At 43.0% G+C, this 23,920-nt stretch overlaps 1 protein-coding gene across 2 annotated transcripts in view; it reads left to right on the top strand.

Annotated features, from left to right (window-relative positions):
* Positions 1-23,530, top strand: part of PRKCZ (protein kinase C zeta) — a 196,715-nt gene extending 173,185 nt beyond the window's left edge. For both annotated transcript variants that reach the window (XM_066606840.1, XM_066606841.1), the window contains 4 exons: positions 747-826; positions 5,051-5,140; positions 17,550-17,665; positions 21,175-23,530. In XM_066606840.1, coding sequence (XP_066462937.1) covers positions 747-826; positions 5,051-5,140; positions 17,550-17,665; positions 21,175-21,262 — 374 coding nt within the window. In that variant the 3' untranslated portion in view covers positions 21,263-23,530. The remainder of the gene's footprint in view (positions 1-746; positions 827-5,050; positions 5,141-17,549; positions 17,666-21,174) is intronic.
* Positions 23,531-23,920: the final 390 nt, after the last annotated feature.

Consider the following 23,920-nt stretch of genomic DNA (forward strand, 5'->3'; position numbering starts at 1 on the left):
TCTGCCTGAGATGTAACTGCATGCCAAGTTTTGTAGCAACTCCTTCTGGGGATGGATAGATAATATATATATTTTTTAAATTTTTTAAAAAGTAAATAGAAAAAAGCCCTCCAACAGCTACATTGACAGAAAAATAAGTTTCCCCCCTTATTTTTGTGGGATTGGGAGTGGGGGGGGGGGGGGGGGAGGGGGGAAATCCTGCCTTTTTGTCTTTTGGATTTCATTTATACAGCGTTGAGCGTGCAAATTAAATAATGCGATAACATTATTCTTTGGGTCATTACGATTCCAGCTATATAACCTTTTTTACATAGTAAAGAAAGATGAGGGGTTTTCTTTTAGCACTTTTTTTTTTCTTCTCAGTACTTTACTTTTGTCCCACTAGGAGACTTGAATATCACCATCTTTTTATCTTTCCTATAATATATTGCTATACGTCCGTATACCAGTGTGTCATAGCCAGAGGCTGAGCCTCATAGTCAACAGTGGTCGCTGTAGTTGGCAGATCTGGAGGCCATATTCAAGCCTCTGGGTGCCATATTGGGGGTTAAACAGCAGGTATCGGAGGATCTCTGGTTCATGCTGTTTAAGCAAGTGCCAGGCTGTTATACCACAGCTGAGGACCCGTGCCAGGCTTAGGATGGTCGTAAGGGGTTAACCTTGTCAATGCATGCTTCAGCATTCGTCCGTTTCATTGTGAAAAGAACAAAGGTAAAATACTAACAATTATTAATTTGTTTGACCAGTTATCCTAGAGAAGCCGATAAGGATTCCGAGGTTCCTGTCTGTGAAAGCTTCCCATGTTTTGAAAGGATTTTTAAATAAGGTAAGTTGAGCAAGATCCTCAGTGCCCTGGCACAGCTGAGGAGTAGTAATTCCTACCCTCACATTTTAGGGCTCATGTCCACAACTATTTTCACCATGTATCACATGTGCGTTGCAAGAACATGTGATATGCGGTGAAGGGAGTCAATGGGCTTTCATTGATCCATGCACACCGGCGTATCAATAAGCAGGAGAAATAAATCTCTGCATCCTCTATTTCCCTGCGTGCGTATGCAGAGTGAGCCCTATATACTTATGGGTAGCGTTTTCATACACCCCCCGGCTCTAAAACAGAGCGGGGAATTAAAAAATATATATATATCATACTGTGCATGCACAGTGCCATACACTGTCTTTGCCAGTAGGGGGTATGGCTGCAAAATGTGTAAACCGCCGCGAGGAGGCCTGCGGCATTTTAGGCATACAGTCGTGGGCATGAGCCCTTAATAGTCCTGGGAATGACACATCAGGTATACTAGTTATATTAAGGAAGCTATAGTAAAATAACGTCTACTGACTGCTTCCAGTGCAATTAACCGTTGGAGACTAAACCTGGATTTCTCCTCCTATCCTAGTTCTCATGTTTGTCAAAATGTGCATCCGTAATGACTCGTTCATATGTGGCAGAAAGTAACATAGACTTTGGTGCTGAAAAGCTTTGACTAGATGAACCATAGTATCTTAAGTGCTGAAGAACATTAGGCTCACAGGCTGTAGCTTTAAAGGGACCTTGTCAGCACCTACAAGCCCCGTAATCTAAAGTTATGGGTTCATAGGAGAGTAACGTTGAGTCCAAGGATGTGAGAGATGTTTCCTCTGTTGCCTCCCTGATACCTTTCTGTCCACCTGCCAGTTGCTGCCTGCCGCACATTAAAGAGGTTGTCCACTTGTAAACTATTGATATATTTTTAGGATAGCTCATCAGTAGTAGATCAACAGGAGTCTGCTGCCCAGATCAGCCGTGTACCGGGCCAGTGAGCTCATGAATTGAGCTGATTTCTGCAAGAAGAAGACAGCCCCTTTCTCACTGCAGTGGCCAATCTTGGTATTAACCCTTTCCAATCCATTGACTTCTTCCAACATTCTGATTGCAGCCTGTACAGCTCCGATGTTGGAAAATGTCCGGCAGGGTAGTCTTACTGTATATTACTGGCCGCTCTGTTGGGGGCCTCTCCGGCATGTCACATACTGCTGTACTGACTCTAGTCAGCAGATGGCGTGGTTGTAAAATGGCAGAAAGAGAAACCCGTCTAGGAAACCCTGAATCCACAATTGGATTGCAAAGGGATAAACACAGTTGCTTCAATGGGAATTTAATCTGTAATAGCAAACCTGGCCACTGTAGTGGGAATGGAGCTGTCTACTTCCTACAGAAATCAGCTCAGTGTATCAGCACAATAAACAGCTGGTTCGATGAGGGTCCCGGGCAGCAGGCCCTTGCTGATTCACTATTGCTGACCTGTCCTGATGTCAGACCATCAACCGTTTATAACATAAAAGGAGGTGCTTCGTTGTAAGCAGAGGCTTTACAGGGGAACAGGAAGGCAGGTAAGTGTAAAAATGCTGGTTAATTGGCTAAGCTGTTTCTGGGGAAAAAAATGCATTGCTTTTAATATCAGACATGCAATGTCAAGTTTGTCATAGTAACACACTCCCTTAACCCCTTGAGTGGCGGGTTTCCTACCACCCTGTCAGACCCACCAGGGCAGGTTTTTTTAAATGGTCTAATCATTGAATTTCAACTAATTTTGCAGTCGCATTCCAAGAGCCATAACTTTTTCATTTTCCCATTGACCAGGCCATATGAGGGCTTGTTTTTTGCGGGACAAGTTGTACTTGTTGATGGCATCATTTTTGGGGTGTATATATAATGTATTGCATAACTTTTGTAAAAACATTTGTAGGGAGATTGGGGGGAAAAAATTCTGCCATTTGTTTTTTGGATTTCATTTTTACGACGTTCAGCATGCAGAATAAATAGTGTGATAACGTTATTCTCTGAGTCACACGATTCCTGCGATACCGAGTTTATACAGTTTTTATGTTTCACTATTTTTGTACATTTTAAGCATTATTTTTATTTTTTTTTAAAGGTTTCCTTTTGTGTCGCCACATTCCAAGAGCCGTATTAATTTTATTTTTCCATTGCCAGAGCCCTAGAAGGCCGTGTTTTTTGCGGGATGAACTCTAGTCTTCATTTATCTATTTTTTTTGAACATGTAAAATTTTGATCGCTTTTTATTCCATTTTTTTCTAGTGGCAAGATTAACAAAATCTAATTCTGGCGTGTTTTTTATTTTTATTTGTCACTGCATTCTCTGAGTAGTATAAATGTATTAAAGTAATTCTACAGGCCAGTACGATTACGCCAATACCAAATTGTAATTTTTTTTTTAAATTTTTCACACTTTAAAAAAAAAAGTAATAAAAGTTTAAATCACCCTGCTTTTGCCATATCTATAATAAAAAAATCTAAATCCTAAAAGAAAAATACAAATTTGGTATCGCCGCATCCATAAATGTCCGATCTATCAAAGTAGTGCATTATTTACCCCGCACGGTGAACTTGTCCGAAAAAAAAATAATGAACGCCACAAATGCACTTTTTCACTCACCCGGTTTCCCAGAAAAAATGGAATAAAAAGCGAACAAAGTCGTATGTATTCCGGATTGGTACCAACGTAAACTACAGGATGTCCCGCAAAAAATGAGCCCTCACTTAACTACGTCGACGGAAAAATAAAAAAGTTATTGCGCGCAGAAGATGCAGCAGAAAATAATTTTAAAAAATTAAATGTCTTTGAAAAGAATACAAGTACTAAAGCAAAAAAAAAAAAAATATACAAGTTTGGTATTGCAGTAATCGCACCGACCCATAGGATAAAGTTATCAGGTCATTTTTGTTGCAGTTTGTGCGCCGTAGGAACAAGACACACCGAAAAATGGCGGAATGTCTTTTTTTTTTTTTTTTCATTTTACTCCACTTAGAATTTTGTAAAAGTTTTTCAGTACATTATATGGTACTCTAAATGGCACCATTGAAAAATACAACTCGTTCTGCACAAAACAAGCCCTCATACAGCGACATCGATGGATAAATAAAGGAGTTATGATTTTTTAAACAGGGGGAGGAAAAAAAGAAATGGGGGGGGGGGGGGGGGAAAGAAAAAAAGGGGCCATGTCATTAAGGGGTAAATGTACCAACTTCCTTCTCTGGGTCATTACGACGCAGGGATACCACATGTGTGATTTTATTTTAAAAATTTTACAAAGTAAAGGGAGACAAGTGTTTTGTTATTTTTATTTATAATTTTTTTACTTTTGTTTTTTTTTTAAATTTTTGTCCCTTTAGGGGACTTCCACAGGGACCCATCAGGACCCCTGATCACTTTCCGGGGGTCCGATGGTGACAGCCCTTTACATGCTGCAGTGACAGCTCTTTACATGCTGCAGTCACATAGACAGCAGCATGTAAAGGGTTAACACAGCAGAGATCAGAGGTTTTCTCTGATCTCTGCTGTAAGAGCTGGTGCCTGGCTGTCCTCTGACAGCCAAGCACCAGCTCTCCCTGCCACATACTGTCGGCTTGCTTCTGACAAGCTGATGGTCTCTATGGCAACCTATAAACAAAGCAGGAGACTTAGAAGCAGGAGATTGCCGGCATATTGGCAATATCTTCTGCTTCTGTTGTTCAAAGCCCTTGCTTTGTTCTCTGTGGGACTGTGCAGGCAGAGCACACTGTCACAGCTTGTGGCATTGTGCTCTGCAGCTCCCATAGTGATACATAGCCTGGAAATCTTCCGGGCTATATCACTATCTGCAGTGGAGCTCGTCCCGGAAAATTTCCAGGCGTGCCACTCAAGGGGTTAACCCACCAAAATAATTCATCACCTATCCATACCTATTGCTGGGGGTCTTATTGCTAGGACCTCCTGAGTTCATGAAGAAGGCACATCCCAATTCACCAAAGGGGACTTGGTGTGTGTTGGTTTTGTGATCACAAATAAACATTTTGGTGGGATAATCCATCTGTAATCCACTTTTATGCTACATTTCAGCTACATGGTAATGCTCATGGGTTGCTACTTTGCCCCAGTCCTTCTGCAATTTAGAGGATGACGGCACAAACCATGAACTAACATTGTGAATAGAAATTAACATTACAGTAAAAAAAAAAAAAGTAACTTCTAGCGTCTGACTTCTAATGTCTTATTTCCTTTTGTAGGATCCCAAAGACAGACTTGGATGCCAGCCGCAGACGGGATTTACTGATATTAAGTCACATACCTTTTTCCGCAGCATAGACTGGGATATGGTAAGAGAAAAGTCATAAAGTATACAAAGTGTCTCAGAGTGTACACCGGGCTTATTAATTAACCCTAAAATTGCTCAAAGACCCCCTAAAAAAAGCCCAAAGCACTGCGGGTGGCACAAACCCCAACATAGCAATTGAAGGAGCCCTTGGGCAGAGTTATTCATTAGTCTGCAGCAGTGACCTGCTTGATATCTTGTATAGTTATTTAGGTGCGCTCTATAAAGCACAGTATACAGCAGCATTGAATGATATAGATTATAGGTGGCTCAGCGCTCCCAGGCTTGCTAGGCGGGTATTTCTATTTTCAATTCCTATGCCTCTTGTAACTTAGTTCAAGAAAAATTAGATTCTATTGAGGGTTTTCAGCTGGGGGTTTCTTGCCCTTGGGGAAATTTTAGTGTTGATTTGTTGATGATTAAGCCTGGTGTCCACCGGAGACCCTTTTATATCATTTATGGATTTCATGTGGGAATTATTTTCTTTTTTTTGCCTCATAATGGAGTAATAGTGTTCCAATATTTGTTATGATGAGGATTGTGTTATGGCGGGATTCCTTTTGTATGGCATTAAACACTTGCAAGAAGTATGCAGACAATATGTGCGGGCATGGTGGGAGGTGGCGAGTCTGGGAACTTGCATGCTGCAGAAGTTAGTACATCGGGGTTTAAAGATTACTATAACCCCAAATTCACATCAGGAGGACAGTGAACTTATTGAGGGGTGGGAAAGGTAACTCATTACAAAATAGTTTCTTCATAAAATATCTACCCAGCTAGAGAAAGAAGTGGAAGCTATCCGAGTGATTATATTACATTGGAACAGACTGCAGTAAATCACAGAGGGTCCGCAAAAAGAAATCAAAGATGGGAAACCTCGGTCGTTTATCCACGGCCATCGTGATTTCGAAACGGGACAAATTTATTTAAGGACAAAGCCCCCACATACCGATCACAATAAGGCCCCCTGTCCACGGCCGTGATGGAATATCGCTAGCCATATTCTGCCGCATGGGAGGAGGGGGGAGCACTGACAGGTCTCCGCGATGAGCCCATCTGATAGGCTCACTGCAGAGAATCACAGCATGCTGCGATATTAATTCCGCGAGCGGAGAATCGCTATGATTCTCCACTTGTGGATGTCGGGCTGTGCTTTTGATAGTTAGCCTATGGAAAGCGTTCACTGCGTTGCCCGCGGACGGATTATCGCCACAGATAACGCAGTGACATATCGCCCGTGGACAGGCAGCCTTAGTATAGAGACCTCTACAGAGTCTGAAGTTTCAGAAATTGAAGAGCTGACATTCAGCGAGCTCCAAAAGGAAGATCAGCAAGAAGTGACAAAATAAATCGTAAAAGACACAGTACGTAAATATTCCTTCAGGGAAACTTACATCAATACTAAATAGCGGTGGTGCAATAAGGGACCAGATATCTTCTCTACTTGTCCCTACTGTTACTCGAATCAAGAATGGGTCGTCTAATATAAACCCCAACCCTTCAGCTATAAATACGGCACCTCAAATATCAATTTACAGTTCTCAATCGGAACCAGCTATACCTTCTCGTTCCAGTTTTCCCATATCGTCTCCTTCATCCTTAACCTCCTTATCTCTCCATATCACAGGTATCTACTATACAGCTGACTCCTATTGCCTCTTCAGAAAACACACCAGTTTTCATTACGGGCGTACCATTAACTGCCCCCCTTTTTTTTTGTGTTTTTTTTTTTTTTTTAAGTACAGTTCAGTCTCCTAGTGAGAGACCGGGGAAAAATCCCAAAGAGGATTGAAGTAGATGATGATGTATATAACAGCAATGAGAATAATTTGCAATATGCAACCTGTCCTTCCACACGAAGTGAGGCCCTAGTATCAGTCCTCAAACAAGGACTGTCATTTACTCCTCAAGCAGCTCTCTCTCCATAAGCATCACATTATAGGAGCTTCACAGGATGCTCCGGGGGAATCGGAATCTTGCAGAGCTGGATACTTTGACGGACCTCTTAGAGGTCAATGACACGGGCACACCGGTTATGGCAGCCCACTTGACTAGGCTAAAACCTGCGAATTTTAATGAGGGTACCAAACCATAGTGTCTCTTGCTTTTTGGGCAATTTTGATGTTGATTATGGTTAAGAGAAAATACTTCATTAAACAACACAGATTTAATAACCTCCAGAATGCTGAGTAAGGCCTAATGCCCACGGACGGATTTCTGCTGCGTTTCACATGCCGGAAATCCACAGCGTTATCCCGCAGCTATTAGGTACTATTGAACCTAATAGCTTTCTGCCTTTCAATGTTCACGCTGTGGAATTCCACAGCGTGATAGAAATCGCGGCATGTTCTAATTGCTGCAGTAGTCACTTGGAAGCCGTCGGTCACGCGATACTTCTGTTGTGAGCACAGCGGAAGTATCGCATGATTACGCATCACGACCCACCGCTGGCCGCGTCATGCCCTTCTCTGCGCGTGTGCGTCAGCTCGCCGGATGGGACTCTTGCAGCGGATCCAGAGGTAAGTATGGGGTCTTTTTGTGGCGCCATGTCAGACTCTGCTGTGATATTCCACTGGCGGAGTCTGCCACTGCCGTGGGCATTAGGCCTAGGATTGGAGAATTATTAATATATTGATTTGTTTGTGGCATTTTTTCAAAATGCAGCATGATTTTGATAAATAAGTATGTGTATACATGTTTTTCTCCATGAACTTTCATAGTTTTTTTTTTTTTTTTCCCTTTTGTGTGCAAGCAGTTACAACTGAGGAGATTTAAAACAAGAAGCCTACTGAGAGTACATGCAGATGGGTGATTTAAAAGTTGCGTCCGAGATTCTCAGGTGCAACTTACATTGGACAGCACTCTGACATCCCGTCCGTGTGCTGTCCAATGTGCTGAACCCCGCACTTGACACGTACTATGCTTGTCCGAAAATTTGACAAGAATACAACATACTACAAATATATATTAATTTTTTTTCTTTAAGTCCGAGTGAAGGAAAAAAAAAAAAACCTTGTGCATACACCCAGTCAAATGAATGGGCCCCATTTCCTCCAGTTTTTTTCGATCTGAAAATCGGACAGAAAAATCGTCCATGTACCCTCATAGGATTTTACAATGTGATGCCCCAATATAAAGTGAGGACAATCTCTGTACTGATATGTTTGCACAATATAATAAGGGTACAATAAAAAATAAAGCCAATGCTTCTATGGGAGAATAGCTCCATAATATGACACTGTACAGCGAGAGGCATTAAATAGAACAGCACTTCCATATAGATTGCTGTATTATAGGTCCATGTTGTAGAGAGCCATAATAAAGCATACATGGCAAAGTGTATGAATCTTGAAGAACAGCTTGATATTATCTTCTAAACCAGAGCCAGTGTAATTATTTCAATGCCCAGTAGATGGCAGTTGTAGCCCATTTATAATGATAACTTACAAAAATGTTGGTTGATGCTGTTGTTTTCTAATATAGAAAGCTGTCTACCCGTTTGTCTACATCCTTTCCATGAAATATACTTACACATTTATTCTAACAGTATTTTCCACATTTAATTTTCCTTTTATAGTTTTTTTGTTTGTTTTTTTTTTCTCCCCCCCCCCCCCCCCCCCCCCAAAGAAATTAAAAAAAAAAACTTTTGGACCCTAAAAGGGGTTTTCTATGACCTGTGGGGGGAGCGGCTAGCAAAAGGCAGTAAGGCCAGGTTTACCTCTGTGCTGGAACCTCTGGTGGTTCTCTTGCAGGTCTGGCACAAAGTACCGGATTAGCGTTGTATGAAGCGCTTTTTCTTCTGGTAAAATGCCGGACAACTGAACGGAAACCGAACTGACCCCATTATAGTCAATGGCGTCCGTTCAGCGCTGCTCGGTACCATCATAAGACTGATCCATTCGGCCAAAGGATTCCCCTTTCCTGCTCTTAATGGAGCAGGGAAACAGAACCCCCACCACAAATGTGAAAACTGCCTAACTGGCATCAAATCATAAACTATTCACTACATTCCCATTAAGTCCCTCTGGTCCAGTGCAGCCGTGCTGATCCCATATGATGGTCACCATTGATGCCAGTGATTGCCTGAAACGGGTCATGTGAATGATGAATGACTACTGTACAACTTCGGGGAGCAGAGTGGCTGTTCTGGCGCAGTGGGACTTGACAGGCAAGTACTGGATAATTATTTTATGCCATCCACTGCTCTTAGTCACTTTTTGGAAGTTCCAGAAAATCCCTTTTATGTAAGCAATAAATTTTATTTTTGGTTAGGTTTGTATAAATGGCTTCATATTGGCTAACCAGAGACCTCCTGCTGTGTACTGAAAGATCTGTCCGCAGGCGCTTGTCTCTAGTTATTGAGCACTGGTCATGGATATAATTTGTTTTGGAGCTGTACCAAGTCCATGTGGATATGATGAATGATGACGTTTACACAATTACTATTAGCTTAGGAAGTGGTAGAGTCGCTCAGACATCTTACATTCCAAGGCGTAGACTCCCGAGAGGATTCCTGTCGTCACACTCCTCTCTCTGCACACTTGTAGAATAAGCATCAGAAGGAAAGAGAGAATTCTGAAGTCCCCGTACGAGTCAGACTACCCAAGTACTGAATAAGTGCATCCAGTCTGTAAACCCAGAGAGGCTAGGTCACTGATGGAGACAGAACACTGTGTGGCTAAAAGCGAAATCCCCACCCATTTTAATGTTGCACTTCCAGAATAAACTGCTTATTTACAAGGTTGTCTGAACTAAAAAAAAAAATAGAGTAATATATGTTGGCTTTTTACAATAAACTTACCAATACTACTCAGTCTTTACTTCTCACGTGACCAGAAGTGTGGCATTTAATTGTGGCAGTACGATGGACTGTCTGGTGATTGTATTTCCCCTCCGGCTCACCCTGTACCTGTCACATAGACTAACTGCCTGTCAGTTTCTACAGCATGGGTGCACCATATGTTTCAGCTGTAGAAATGAGTCTCATTGGTACATTTTTTTTTGTATAATGCTGGCATTGTTTTATACTGAGCCTCGTGTGGTGCAGAGTGTCAAGGCAGCAGAAATGCAGTCCTAAGCTCATGACCTGAAGGTTGCAGGTTCAATCCCTGCATGGTTCAGGTCGCGGGCTCAAGGTTGACTCTGCCTTCTGAGGTTGGTAAAATGAGTACCCAACTTGGTGTGGGGTAATGAATACATTACCTGAAAGCGCTGCGGAGTAAGTTGGCGATATATAAGCAGGTTTATTTTATTCATGCGTGTAGTTGACCAGCCAACTTGGTAACGCCAACTGCTTGTACCTTTCTGCTTTGTCAGTGATGAACTGCTTTTTTTATTGTATTACAATTCTAATACAACCGAAAGCAACGTTTTTCAAACTGCAGTTTATTGGGAGTGTTTATGCTTCATCCCCTCGCTCTTTGTATTTGACCAAACTACCGTTCAGCTGACATCTTATATCTGCAACCAAATGGTTAGCCACCACTATCTGTACAGCTTGTCAGAACCATTATTACATAATACACCGTGATCAAGGATATACCAAAATATATGCAACAAATTTCACTGGGGCAATCCTTTCACTGTTATAAGTGAATCACTATTAGGACTCTTTACTAGACCGATCACAAGTAACAATAGCAACCTTTGTTGCCTAGTTTTACTTTTAAATATCCCCTTTCTTGTAGTTCCCAGTATGTACTCTTAACTAGAGTTCTATAATGTATATTCCGTTGTAGCCGCTACTTTATGGTAGCAATATGCCATCTAGTGGCCACTAGCGGGCGAACGTCATGGCTGGGAACATTCTATTAGAACAACCTACTTCACTGAGATAGGAAAACAACCTTTTTTTTTGCTGGGACCTAATGACAGAAGGCAAAATGCTGCAGACGTTTGTCAAATTTTATTTTGTTTAATCATTAACTTGACCGTTTTGAAGAGAGAAAGTTTGTACATTTCAGGACTCTTCTAGCGCCCCTTTTTCAAGACTAAATGTTTGCGAGCCACGAGGTGCCATGAAGTCAGTGATGCTTGTTAAAAAGGTGAAAAATGGAAGAGTTAACTTGTAGAATGTGTATGTATAACTATTTATCATATATATCACACTCTTGCTTTCCCTTGTATTCTGTATTGAAGGGGTATTCAAGGTGTTTAACCCCTTTTAGTACTGATGAGCTGTTCTCAGGGTAAGTCCATCAGTAGTTGGTCCTCAGGCGTCTGCAGCTTGGGACTTTCAGTGATCACCAGAGGTCCCAAGTACTGAACCCCTGACTATCAACTACTGATGACCTAACCTGAGGATGGGTCATCATACCCCTTCAAAATGTGATGTAAGAACTTGTGCATCCCCACTACAGGAGTGCTGGTGTGTCGGAGCCATGTGTGGTGGATGTGTCCTGAACTCCTTATATCCAGGTTATCTCGCAGGGCTCTTCTAGCTACTTGTATTTTTAGCCGTTGAAGCTCGTCCAGCGGAGTTGATATAATGGAGGTCGGTGTTATTTTTGCATACCTGCTCATGAGTTTCCAGGTTATGTTCCACACTTTCATTTCTTTCCTGTTATGTCGGGGTTAAAGAAGGGTTATTAACTCAGTAATGTCTGCTCCCACCCTGTTTTTCCTCTTTATTCTATGGTTCACTGTCCCTTTTGGCAGCAGATGAGTGAACGTTATGGTTAATATTCCCTGTGCTAAAGGTCACGTCTTTCCTGTAAACGTCCATGCGCTGGGATTTCTGCAAGGAAACCGACATCTCGTTACGCGTCTGTTTGTGCGAGGAGCAAGGATGCCCCGCTGGACTGAGATCATTTCCACTGCAGGCATAGATGAAAGGCAGCAGCGTCTGTAACTGCGCAGACCAGTAGAGGGATTTGTGTTCATTCTCGCCTGCTCCCCCCGGTGCGCTCTCATGGTGCAGGGGCTTCAGCTTTTATTATGTTGCTTCATAACAGGCTTATTTAAAGCTCTAGAAATGTATAGAAAGGATAAGCCCAGGGGTGTTTTTTTTCTGAAGTTTTCCCCTTTTTAGTCAGTGTTTCATAGTCTATTAACATTCTGCTTGCATTGACAAATGGCCCTGTGGTCAGTGGCAGTGACGGGCAGAGGGTAACCCTGGTCGGCTCCCAGCAGCTCGGGGTGTATGGGAAAGGCGCTCCCACATTTACCTTCAAACACCATGATTGTGCGCCTGTATTAATAAAGTATTGAATGTTGTAGGTTGGCACAATGGGGCACATTCTATATCTGGGGATCTGTCAGCTTAATGACAGATATACTGTGTTTTATAAGGCCTTACTGGAGTACAGAGCTTAATTGTAAAGGGTAGGCTTTACAGCACCGCTACGGGTACCAGGATGGTGGTTATCTGTATGTGACTCGGGCCTCAACCAGATGAAAGAATGGTTGCATTCAGTAGTGTAGGATCATGTCCTGCAGCTCTAATAAACTATACGGTGATGGGAGCAAAAGGCCTTTTACACAGTGGTTATTGCTCAAAATTCGTTCAAACGAGCGAAAGTGAGCTATTATCATTGCTGTTCACGTTTGTCTAAGCTGATTTCTCAGTCAGCTTAAAAAGCCTCGTTAGCACTCTCTGGATTGTCCTTCCATGTGAATGCTTCAAGCTCAGCGCTTCCCATAGGAGGTGACGCGGACGAGCAGCCAGCGAGCGGCCGGCAAGTCTTTTTGTTTGAATGTGCTGCACGAGTGCCGACGACCTTAGTAGTTACGTCAGCGCTCATGCAGTTGTCCAAACCACTGTCTGTTTAAAAGGCATTTAGTAAATTTCCCCTCAAGCCCCGTCTTCTCACAAGACAAATTACTTAATTACCAGAGATCGGTTGTTTCTTGTGCTCATTAGATACAAAGCGGATTATTCCTATTGCGCTCTTCGTGGAGCGGTGTGGCTTCACAATATCTGGTAGACTCACTGAGATATTACAGATGAGCAGCCCCTTCGGTGGTCACTGGAAAGTGTCTATTCCTGGCAGCATGCAGTGGTGCAGATAACACCCCAATATTTTATTCTTCCACTGCCATTACAGAAAAGTGTTACGCTTTGACGCTAAAATCGGGTCTTTGTCAAGCTTGATGGCCCGAATTTAGAGTCGAAACATAGCACTTTTTTGTAATGGCTGTGGAAGAAAAAAATATTTGGATATCTGCACCACTGCATGCTGCCAGGAATCAACTTTTCATTGGAATTTTGCTATTGAAACGACAGCTCAAGTTCCTTAAAGTGGCTGCTGCATTGATCCAGTCCTGCCTTGTCAGATTATGGAGTGCGGCTGATAAAAATGCTCTTTGGAAATCTATGGGAAGTGTGTATTGGCGTTAGTGACCCCTTTTGGTTCACAATGCAGAATATCTAGTTAATGTTCTTGGTGCCCCGCTTCCAATATTGCTGCCATTCCACTTTTCCTGTATGTAATGTACTGTAAGATTCTCGGGCGACCCTATAGTACAGTGTGCTTCAGGACTCTGACACCCCCCCCCCCCCCCTCCGATGAAATCGGTACGGTCTATCCTGTATCTTTCATTGAGACTACGGAAGCATAATGTGTATAGGGTAGTCTGAGAATCTGGGGGCATTTTCACCTATATAATGAGGAAACTGCAACTATTAAAGTGAGGGCAGTAGCTATGTTAACTATACATTCTGCAAGTATAGTGGATGGTCACTGTAATGAGGTCCGTTCCAATATACAGAACATGGGGAAATGTATCTTCAAGGGGTTGTTTTATCAAGACTAACCCTATCCATATGCACTGTTATGGCATATAAACATCATGAGGGGTTCCTCCTCCAGAAGCCCCTCCATGAGATTGCTGCTGGCAGACCCAGCCTCACATTGCTTATTTACATGGTTTACCATTTGGTTGAATTAATGAGCAGCCCAAACTGCACCCCAGCAATAGCAGCCGACCGAAGGGCCCAAGAGAGAGACCCGCAGGGTGCTTGTATTTGGGTTATAAATAACATATGGTTATACACACAGCGTTTTGCACATACGCTCGTCTGCGCTTAGCCTTTATGTGACTAATCGGCATATGCACTGTAAATATAGAAAGGCCTGAAATATAAAATAAACACTGTGATTTTAGGTTCTGTTCACATTAGCAGTACAGCAAGCAAAGCTATTGTTTTTTCCAGTAAAATGACGTCCATCATGATGGAACCCAACAAACCCCATTATAAGACCCTCGTCTGATGGATCTTTCATGGCTGAAATTCAGCTTTGAATTCAGTCCACCGGTATGAACTCTGCCTTACCTGCACAGCCGACGACCCACCTCCGCTTCATCAGTCCCACTATCCTTACAATAACCGTACAGTGGCCGATTATTCAAACCATACTGGGTAGTAGAATTGCTGTATGTCTGAAAAATAAAATGTTTGTCGCTAACCTAATTGTAGGTGAAAGTTTCAGTATTGGGATTGTAATATTTGTGTCTCATAAAACTTCAGACTATTCTGCCCTCTGGATGCTTTCGCCTCTCATTAAAGCAGGGGTGTTAAACCCATTTTCACCGAGGGCCACATCAGGCTTATGGTGACCTTCAAAGGGCCGATTGTAAGGCCGCCTGCAGACGGCCAGGTCGGATCCCGCTGTGAGAATTCTTGCAGCGGGACCCGACCCGAGCCACTGCAGAGACCAGCGCGGCACTCACCTGCTCCCGCGGCTCCAGCTCTGTGATGTGCCGGTTGCCCCGCACAGTAATAGAACATGCCGTAATTTGTTTTCCATGCGAGATTTCGCGCAGACAAATCGCAGCCGTCTGCATAGGATTGCGTTTTCTAACGGGAATTTCCACCCGTGTGCAGGGGGCCTAAGACAGTACAGTAAGGGCCCGTTCACACAAGCGTATTTGCGTACATAATATGCAGTGAATAGTAGCCACTGATTTCAGTGAGTTCATTCACATGATGTATATTCTCACACAGCGTGACCTATTTTGTTGCGTACTGCGAACCACGATAGGCCATTGAAGTGAATGGGCCGCGCAAATACATGGTGAATGCGCAGGAAACCTGTGTATTCACTGCATGCTTGCGCACCATTTCAATGGGCCCACCTGCGTTCCTTTTTACGTACGCAAATATGCAGGCATAAGCAATTTTTGATTTACGCAAATACGCAGCGTATTTGTGCGACCGAAATACAATTATACACGTGTGAACGAGCCCTAATATGGACCCTGATAGTGGCTCCAGTAAAAATAAGAACCCCTACAGTGGCCCAATTAGTAATATTAACCCCCATAACAACGTTATAATTATAAGACCACCCCTCAGTAATAAGCAGCCCCTCCCCCCCAGTAATAAGCAGCCCCCCCCCCCCCACCCAGTAATAAGCAGCACCCCCCCCCCCCCCAACCCATATACTTACCTCTTCCTTCCTGTCAGCGTCAGTGTGTGCGCCCGGCACTCTTCCTCCCTGAGTCCTCTCCTGCGCAACTGATGAGCAGGGGACTCAGGGGAGGAGGATCCTGGCTGCACACTGACGTCAGTGTGCGCCGGGATCAGCGGTAACAGCGCGATTACCAGCGGGGAGCTGCGGCACCCCAGCTGGTAATTGCTTGAGTGGTGAGCGGCGACTGCACGCCGCGGGCCACATAACACGAGCCAGCGGGCCGGATTCGGCCCGCGGGCCTTGTGTTTGACACATGTGCATTAAAGGTTTTCTCAGTACTTTAAAATTGCTTCACAGCCACTCGTTAATTTTTTTTGTTGCTAACCAGGACATGTGACTGCTGCAGCCAATCACTGGCCACCACTTTGACCCTCTATAGTTGGTGACTGCAACAGACAACCAAAAAGCACAGATGATCACTGGCTATAGGTCAGTTTTAGCCAGTGATTGGCTTCAGCAGTCACATGTCCTAGCCAGCAGCAACCAGGAAGTAGAGTGGTTTGAATGAAATTTAACCCCTTAACGCCACAGGAGGTAAGTTTACATCCTGGCATGGTGGTACAACAGGACGTAAACTTACGTTCTGTGGATGGAGTGGGCTCAGAAGCAAGTCTCAGTCATCCTGCAGCGAGAGCCGACTGTGACTGATGAGGATTAATGAGAACACAAATCTCCACTGTTAACCCCCCCCTTTCACAAACACACACACACACGCTGCAATCAGTGTAACAGAGGGAGTGCATTCATTCTGTGATGTCAATGGCCCTCCACGGAGGGCCGGTGGGTGCTATGGTAACCGAATGCCCCTGGTGGCCTGGACTGCCATGGCCTACGATCACGATTGTAAGGGATAAGGTATCATAGCTTTTATGGTTCAAGTCCCCTACAGGGACATAGATGGCAAGTGTTTGGCTACCCTGATTTTTCTTTTCTTTTTTTTTCCTTTTTACATTTTAAGTAAATGGAAATTGTATGTAATACCATGCCTGGTCACTGCAGTGAGATCGGAGCTATATGCTTCCTGCAGAAATCTGCTCCAGTCAGCAGTGTAGCAGGCTGACGGTTCCAGATAACGGACTTCAGCGACAATGTTCAGAGGATAGACCATGGATAGGTTTAAATGGGCACAATGGTTTCAACAAAGTTTTCAGAAATAATTATTTTATTAGAGAAAATACCTCTTCTACTTATTAGCCCTTCCCCACACTGATCATTCTCTGAAATGCTGCTAAAAACTATCTGGAGACAGATCAGCTCACTGAGATATGGAAGATCCTGCTGCTGACTGGTGTTTAGCCTCACCCCAGTGCTAGCTACACTGCTGTATAATGTCCTCTTTTACAGGTGTGCTACAGAGAGGAGGGCAGGATCACGTTTTCTGTGTGTTGTGTATGGAGAACCCATTAGCAGCTACTCTACACACATCCTGGTGCACGGGGGAAAGTGCAAATTATTAATAGAGCCTGCAGAAGGGGAAAACTGCTTAAAAAATGAAGGATGCAATCCTCTAATGGTCAGACTGTCTGTTATTCTCCATGTACGCACACATGCCAGCTTTAGTTATGCTGGAATGATTAATAGGAAATTCTAAAATAACACAATCATTTAATGCATCGCATCACATAAATGGGAAGGGTGTGTACTCACTAATTAGTGGGTTTGCTTCTTACCCATGCAACCAGTGCACAAGGTTAAACATACAGCCATGCAACTATATATAAGCAGTAGTGATTTTCCGTGCGGCATTGGATGCCATTTTCCAACCTGTTTGGTTATAGATGACCTTGACTAATAGTAGTACTATTGTGAGAACGAATACCACAGGTTCACAAAATGGGACTTTAGATTATTGACGTGTGTATGAATGGTTTCCAGTGAAAATATCTGATTTCAGGGTAATCTCAGAAGGGCACAGACTTGTGTACCAGCAACAATGTCCTGGGAAGTGGTTTACTTGCACTATAACCAGTAATTTATGTTCTCTATCCTTTCTCGCAGCTGGAGAAAAAGCAGGTTGTCCCTCCCTTCAAGCCTCAGATCACAGATGATTATGGTTTGGAGAACTTTGACACTCAGTTTACCAGTGAACCAGTGCAGCTTACACCGGATGATGAGTATGTACAAAAGTCTATCAGAATGCAGTAATATTTATCCTATTTTGCTGGTTTTAATGCTTAATCTGAATATATAAAATTAGAAGGGGTTCTGTTACAGAATGTGAATTCATTCCTTATCGAAAATGGAGCTAGAGGGCAAAACACCACCCACTGAATGGCCCCATGAATAAGCCTGGCCCCTTGCCCTTCCTGCAGTGTCTTCTTTGACCTTTACACAGGTTAAAATATAATTAAATATCTTGCCCTGTATGGCTAATGGTATATTCACATGCAGCAAATTCATCGCCGAAATGGGGTGGAGTCTGTAAAGCAGACGTCTACCTCCTTCCTGCATGGCTCATGTATATAATTAGTAATGTACTGTAAAAATGGTATTCGGCTTAATATACTCCGTTGTAATAAAAAAAAATCAAGCACCTAGCCATTGTCAGAATCAAATAAAATTTTGGGCTTATGTCCACGGTTGGATTATTGCTGCGGAATTCATAGCCTAATGCGAATTCCGCAGCAATGTCTGTCCATAGACATGCTAGGTTAAAAGATTCTCCCCTGCCCACGAGCGGAAACCAACTGTGATTTTCTGCTTGCGGGAAAGAATCGCAGCATGCTCTATTCTGTGCGGAAGATCGCACAGACAGCTTCTATTGCAGTCAATGGAAGCCGTACATCCCACGATATTCCATGCAGTGGGCACTGCGGAAGTACTGCAAAAATCTGTGTCACAGCCCAGTGCCGGAGCATCATGTACTGCACATGTGCACCGGCTGAAACTCCTTACTATAGGCTATCCTGAGAACATGACTTGTTGGGGCCCTTGAGGATCGAACATCTGTGGTAATGTCTGAAGCACTGAGAATAATTACATCACCTGTACAATACTGAGAACATTACCTGTTGGGCTCTCTTGAGGATTTGTGTAGCACTGCTCTAGATTGTGCAAACTCGTAGGCTGTCAAGGTTGGTGTCCCAGATGGTCCCATACATGTTCTATTGGCAATCAATCTGGTGAACTGGCAGCCACAGAAGTGGGACAATGTTGTGGAGGCTCCTGTAACCGCCTTGTGTGTGTGCGGCCGAGCATTATCCTGCTGGAAAATGCCTCTTGGAAGTCGCCATGAGAGGAACACATGTAGCTGCAGGATGTCCTGAACATATCACTGAGCTGTCATTATCCCTCGTACCACTAATGGGGGTGACCAACTGTATACGATGGCCCCACAGCCCATATCACTAGTAGTTAGGACAGTGTGCCGCTCCACAGCAAAGGCAGGATTGAGGTGCTCACCCCGAGGTCTCCAGACACAAACCTTGCCGTTATTGCCCATTACTAAACCTGGATTCATTACTACCTGTACCTGGTTACACTCTGTAGCGTCCAGTTTTGTTGTTGCTGACAGCACTACTAACAGAAGTGACGGGGTGTCAAAGACCATACATTTAATGTGCACAGTGAGACCAAATGGTACAATTTCCAAGAGCTTGGCTGAAGGATGACAGACCTGTAATAATGGAGCCACCTGTCTTTGGATGGCAGAAAGCAAAACAGTTGGAGCGGCTTGTGCTTGTCAGATGATCCTCTTTATCTGTGGTCTGCTCAAAATTGCCCAGGTGATGGGAAATTCTTCAGTTCAATCATCCATCTTCTCACAATTCCAATACACCCCTCTCAAACCCTTTTTAACTGCACGTAATTTCTTCTCTGCATCGTACAGGTGTCTAGTGGACAACAAGCTCTACACAAGCAGAAGAGGTCACTACACACAAGGAGCCTCCGAGAGCCTCTTATAGGCCAAGAGGGGAACCACTTTCAGGGTCTCGGATGACAAGACCGTTATGCAAATGATTACAGTTGTGGCATTATTACAACATTGCATGCCGAGTTTTGTTGCAAAATGACAACTTCTAGGGATTTTATTTATTTTTTTTTTTTTTACAAAGTGTGCATATAGTGTGCCGGTACTGCAGTAATGGCAAAGAAGAGTATAAAATACAAAAGCAATGTTCTATTCATGAGGTTTATGGGAAGCAAGAAAACAAAGTATCAGATACTCTAAAAATAAGGCAATAACATGCACATTCAAGGCCAAGAGCTAAAATAGTTTGTATAATTAAGAAAGCGAAATATCAAAGGCCTGCGGATTATTAAAAATGCTTATGCTTGCTGATATTGTGTGTATTACATGTATTCCTCATATGAAGGCCAAAATTACATTAAAATATAACACAAAATACATGGGAAAGAACACAGAATGGGTATTATTGTATCTTGGCACCACTGGAAGCTAGGGGTTTGACAGAAGGAACGCCCCTGTCACACCCTTAGCTTCCGATTGGCTACATTAAAGAAGGTCTTAGCAGCATCGTCTGGATAGCTTTTTGTCTGCCCTGGAGGGTTAGGGATTGGTGTTCCTGAGAGGCTTATTTTATTACCTGTCAATGCTTCCATGTTACAGCGGTTACATAGAAGCATTTACAGCAAATAATGTAAGGCTAACAGGAATAGTAATCCCTAACCCTTACCCCCCAGGGCAGGCTAAAAGCAATCCACACTTTGGCTGGGGAGCATAGACCCCGGCGCCGCTGCCGGCAAACGTCTGCGCTCTTCACACTGCACCCCACTGCTGCTCAGCACCGCTCACATGTGCCACTGCAGCGCTGACATGTGGTGACCAGCAGCTGACACCTTACTGCACGGCCACTGCTCACATTTGGCGACCCCCGGTTCTCACCTTCTTCCACAGCGGCCCAGGGAATGTGAACAGAGGTGGCAGAATTCAGGCAGCAGGGAGTGTCACTGCGGGCCCGCTAAAAGGGAACAGGGCGTTTAGTGGTGGTGCGAGGCTGTCGTCCCCTACAGGACCTGTGATCCCGAGGAAGGTGAGACAGGCGTGCAGCAGAGAGTCACTGCGGCCTGGTTAAAACAGAGTGGAGCACATTCAGCAGCACTGCTGGAAGCCCGGTGCCTACGGGGCCTGTGAGCCTGAGGAAGGGGAGACAGGCGTGCAGCCAATCACGACCAGGAGCATCAACCCCCTATCAAACACCCTGTATCTTGGCTCCACCACTACTTCCGGTGGCGTCAAGTTACAATAATACCCACAGAATGAATAAACATATCGGATGTGTGTTCAATTGCGAAATGAATTCCACCAGACTATATTCATTCTCTAAAACGCATTATCTTTTAGCACCTATTATGGTCTATTTTGTGTTGCTAACAAGAATCTACACGCTCAGCTTTCTGCGGAAGAGGATGTTTGTCTCAAACATATTTAATGCTAGACTTAATGGAGAAGTCAAGTTTTAACTCCTTTTGAGTGCATTTTTTTATTTTGTGTAAGGTCGGGCACAGCTTTTTTTTTTCCCTTGGTGCTTTTGAGAGTCGATATTCTTCTGACTCCGAGGTCCTGATTCTCTTCAAAATTTGACCATTTTGAATTGCTGCTTTACATTCCTTTTATGTATCAAAAAACCCCTCTAATCTATCATTTTATTTTTTTCTGCAGAGATGTAATAAAACGAATAGACCAATCAGAATTTGAAGGCTTTGAGTATATTAACCCATTGCTGGTCTCAACAGAAGAGACGGTATGAAGAACTGCGATATTTATGGACAAACCATGTGATTGATCCCGAACTTGTATCCTTAACTACAGTATATGCATGCGAGGCTGGGAAACTGATGCCAGGTTCTTAGTACAGATCAGCACTACAGGATTTGCTGCTGAAAATCGCCTACAATGGAGATGTTTATAGTGGATTTCTTCCTGCGTAGTAGCTGCTCTCTACACGAGGATATGGCTTTCCGGCTCAGTTACACAAGGGATTTCACGTTTTGTGCCTGCCTCTTTGAAGGGTCTACAGTGTATGTAAATTCCATCTGAGGGCGCCTGTGTGGAAGAACTGTTTTATTTCAGGCAATCATGTAAGCAAGCCGCTTCCATTAGTGCATTAGATGCCATGTGCTGCACTCCCGGGGGGAAACAAGACTGGAAAGGATTTGGCAGCATTTTGGATTGGTAACTTTTTCTCCTCCCAAAATTCAGCAATGTGGCACTTTGTTAATTTCGGTATTAAGTAAAAAGCTGTGTTACAATGATTACATACAAAATTTTTTAAAATGCTCGGACCTCTAACTAAACGAAGTGCACTGGTAATATTACAAGAGTAGATTAAGATGATGGAAATTTTCCTTAAAAAAAACAAACAAAAAAAAAATACAAAAACACAGCAATATTGCACTTAAATTAAATCTCGAACCAACTAGGTGCAGTAAAGGCAATAACAAAAGAAAAGAAAAGAAACCAAAACAATTAGTTGGGAGGTGAAATAACAAATTTGCACATTTGAATGGCTTTCTGGAAATCAATGTAATGTGCCTAATTCTTAGCTTGTAGTGTATGACATTTTGCTATTTGAACAATTCCAATGCAGTATTCCATGCAGAAACCCGCGCAGCCATAGATCCTCCGAACATCCCTTTAGCCTTAACAGGTGGAGTTTAAATCTTTTATTCACTTCTAACGCATCTCCCTCATTTCTTGTCCTTGTCAAGCACACATTTTCTAGATGTTGGCTGCTTGATTCGTTTTGTAGCTGCTGTTTAGAGCGAGAGGTCAAGACCCCCCCCCCCCCCCCCCTACATATCTGATGCAGTGTCACATGTCACACAGGAAAAGCCATGAGCCCAGAGACTTGTGTCTAGAACACCAGAGGGAGGTTATGTTTCCACATCTCAACTTCTACTGGAGAACATGTGATCGCTGATTTACACCAATGTCTTAACTTACGAGGCAAAATAAGCTGCTTCCGTTTCGTTTGCCTGGGATCTCGTAAACATGGGTCTACCCAATGAGTTTTTGCAGCCACGTTCCATAAATTAAACATTCCATGCGCTTGCCCCATAATTTTTCCATCCTTTTAGATATAAAAGCACACGCTGACCATTGTGAAATGTTTCATTTCCATCCATTCTCAATACTTACTTTCATAATTACGTACCGACTTGTGGCCGCAGGTCTCCGGTCCTCAGAACATTCCAGCTTATGATGGGTTCAGTGTTAACTTCAGAAAGGAGAGAGGAAGGGAAGAAAATGACCATTTACTGACTATTCTTTTAAAACGTTAAAAAGCCACTAAGTTATAAAAAATAAATAAAGTAATTGAGACTTGTGATGTATTTCCCTCCAGTCAGAACCGTGTATGATGCCCGCTGAATCTGCAATTTTTTTGCAGTTGGGTAAGCCAGGGGGCAAGCTGTGTAATTCTGTGTATCAGACCAAATTCTATACTGCATCAGGGATGGGAGCAAGCGATTTGGTCCTGTGTAATGTCATGTACGTATTTCGTGAAGGATGAATTACAGATTCTGTATATTTGCTGACCATTTAACACAAAGGAAAAACAAACTACTTGATTTTATACATTTAATTTAAGGCATTACAAATGTTCCTGTGTTGCCAAATAGTTTTTTTTTTGTGTTGCGCATATGCAAGTGTATGAAAAAAAATCTTTTGTTCACAATGAAGGGGAAATTTTTTATATATATTAAAAAAAAGGACTTGTTTTATAAATTAAAGAAAATGAAGGCTGTAATTAATTGTGGTTTTGAGGGGTGACTAATATATGAAGAATATGGCTCTGGTAATTATCTAGTTGTCTTATTTGGAATAGTAAATGAACATTACAGCTAATTTAATGATTGTAAAACAGTAAATATGTTCTTGTAGTTTTGTAAATTTCAATGAGTTAAGACCTTGCTGACTAAGTTAATTGTGCAGAAGATGGTATACTAATCCATTAAACAATTAAGATCATTTATATTCTTGCACATTAAAAGACTTTATTGAGAAATAAAGACTGTTTCTGTATATATCGGACTGAATGTTGTTTTACCCGGACTGCTTATCTCCTAGGGATGGGAGGTTACTGATGTAGAAGTAAATCATCTGCCTTTTGAGCACTACTTATACAGCTTCTTATAGGAAGGGATGAAAGATGTACTAAGCGAAGAATTGAGTCTGAATTCACACGGGTGGACCCTGTTGCACTTATAAAAACTGGGTGCAAAATACATTGGAGAGCGCACTGAACCAGTGTCAGAGCCGTGCACATTGCATGTGCTAGCCTCATCCATGAAATCACCAATAAGACTTAGGCTGAATGCACGAGGCAGGAATACGGCCCTGACAGGCAGGTGACCCGTTCTTCTTCCGGCTTCTCGCCTTCGACATGTGCAGTACAGATTTTTTT

The sequence above is a fragment of the Eleutherodactylus coqui genome, chromosome 6 (genome assembly GCF_035609145.1).
Source record: "Eleutherodactylus coqui strain aEleCoq1 chromosome 6, aEleCoq1.hap1, whole genome shotgun sequence".
NCBI classification, from domain to species: domain Eukaryota; kingdom Metazoa; phylum Chordata; class Amphibia; order Anura; family Eleutherodactylidae; genus Eleutherodactylus; species Eleutherodactylus coqui.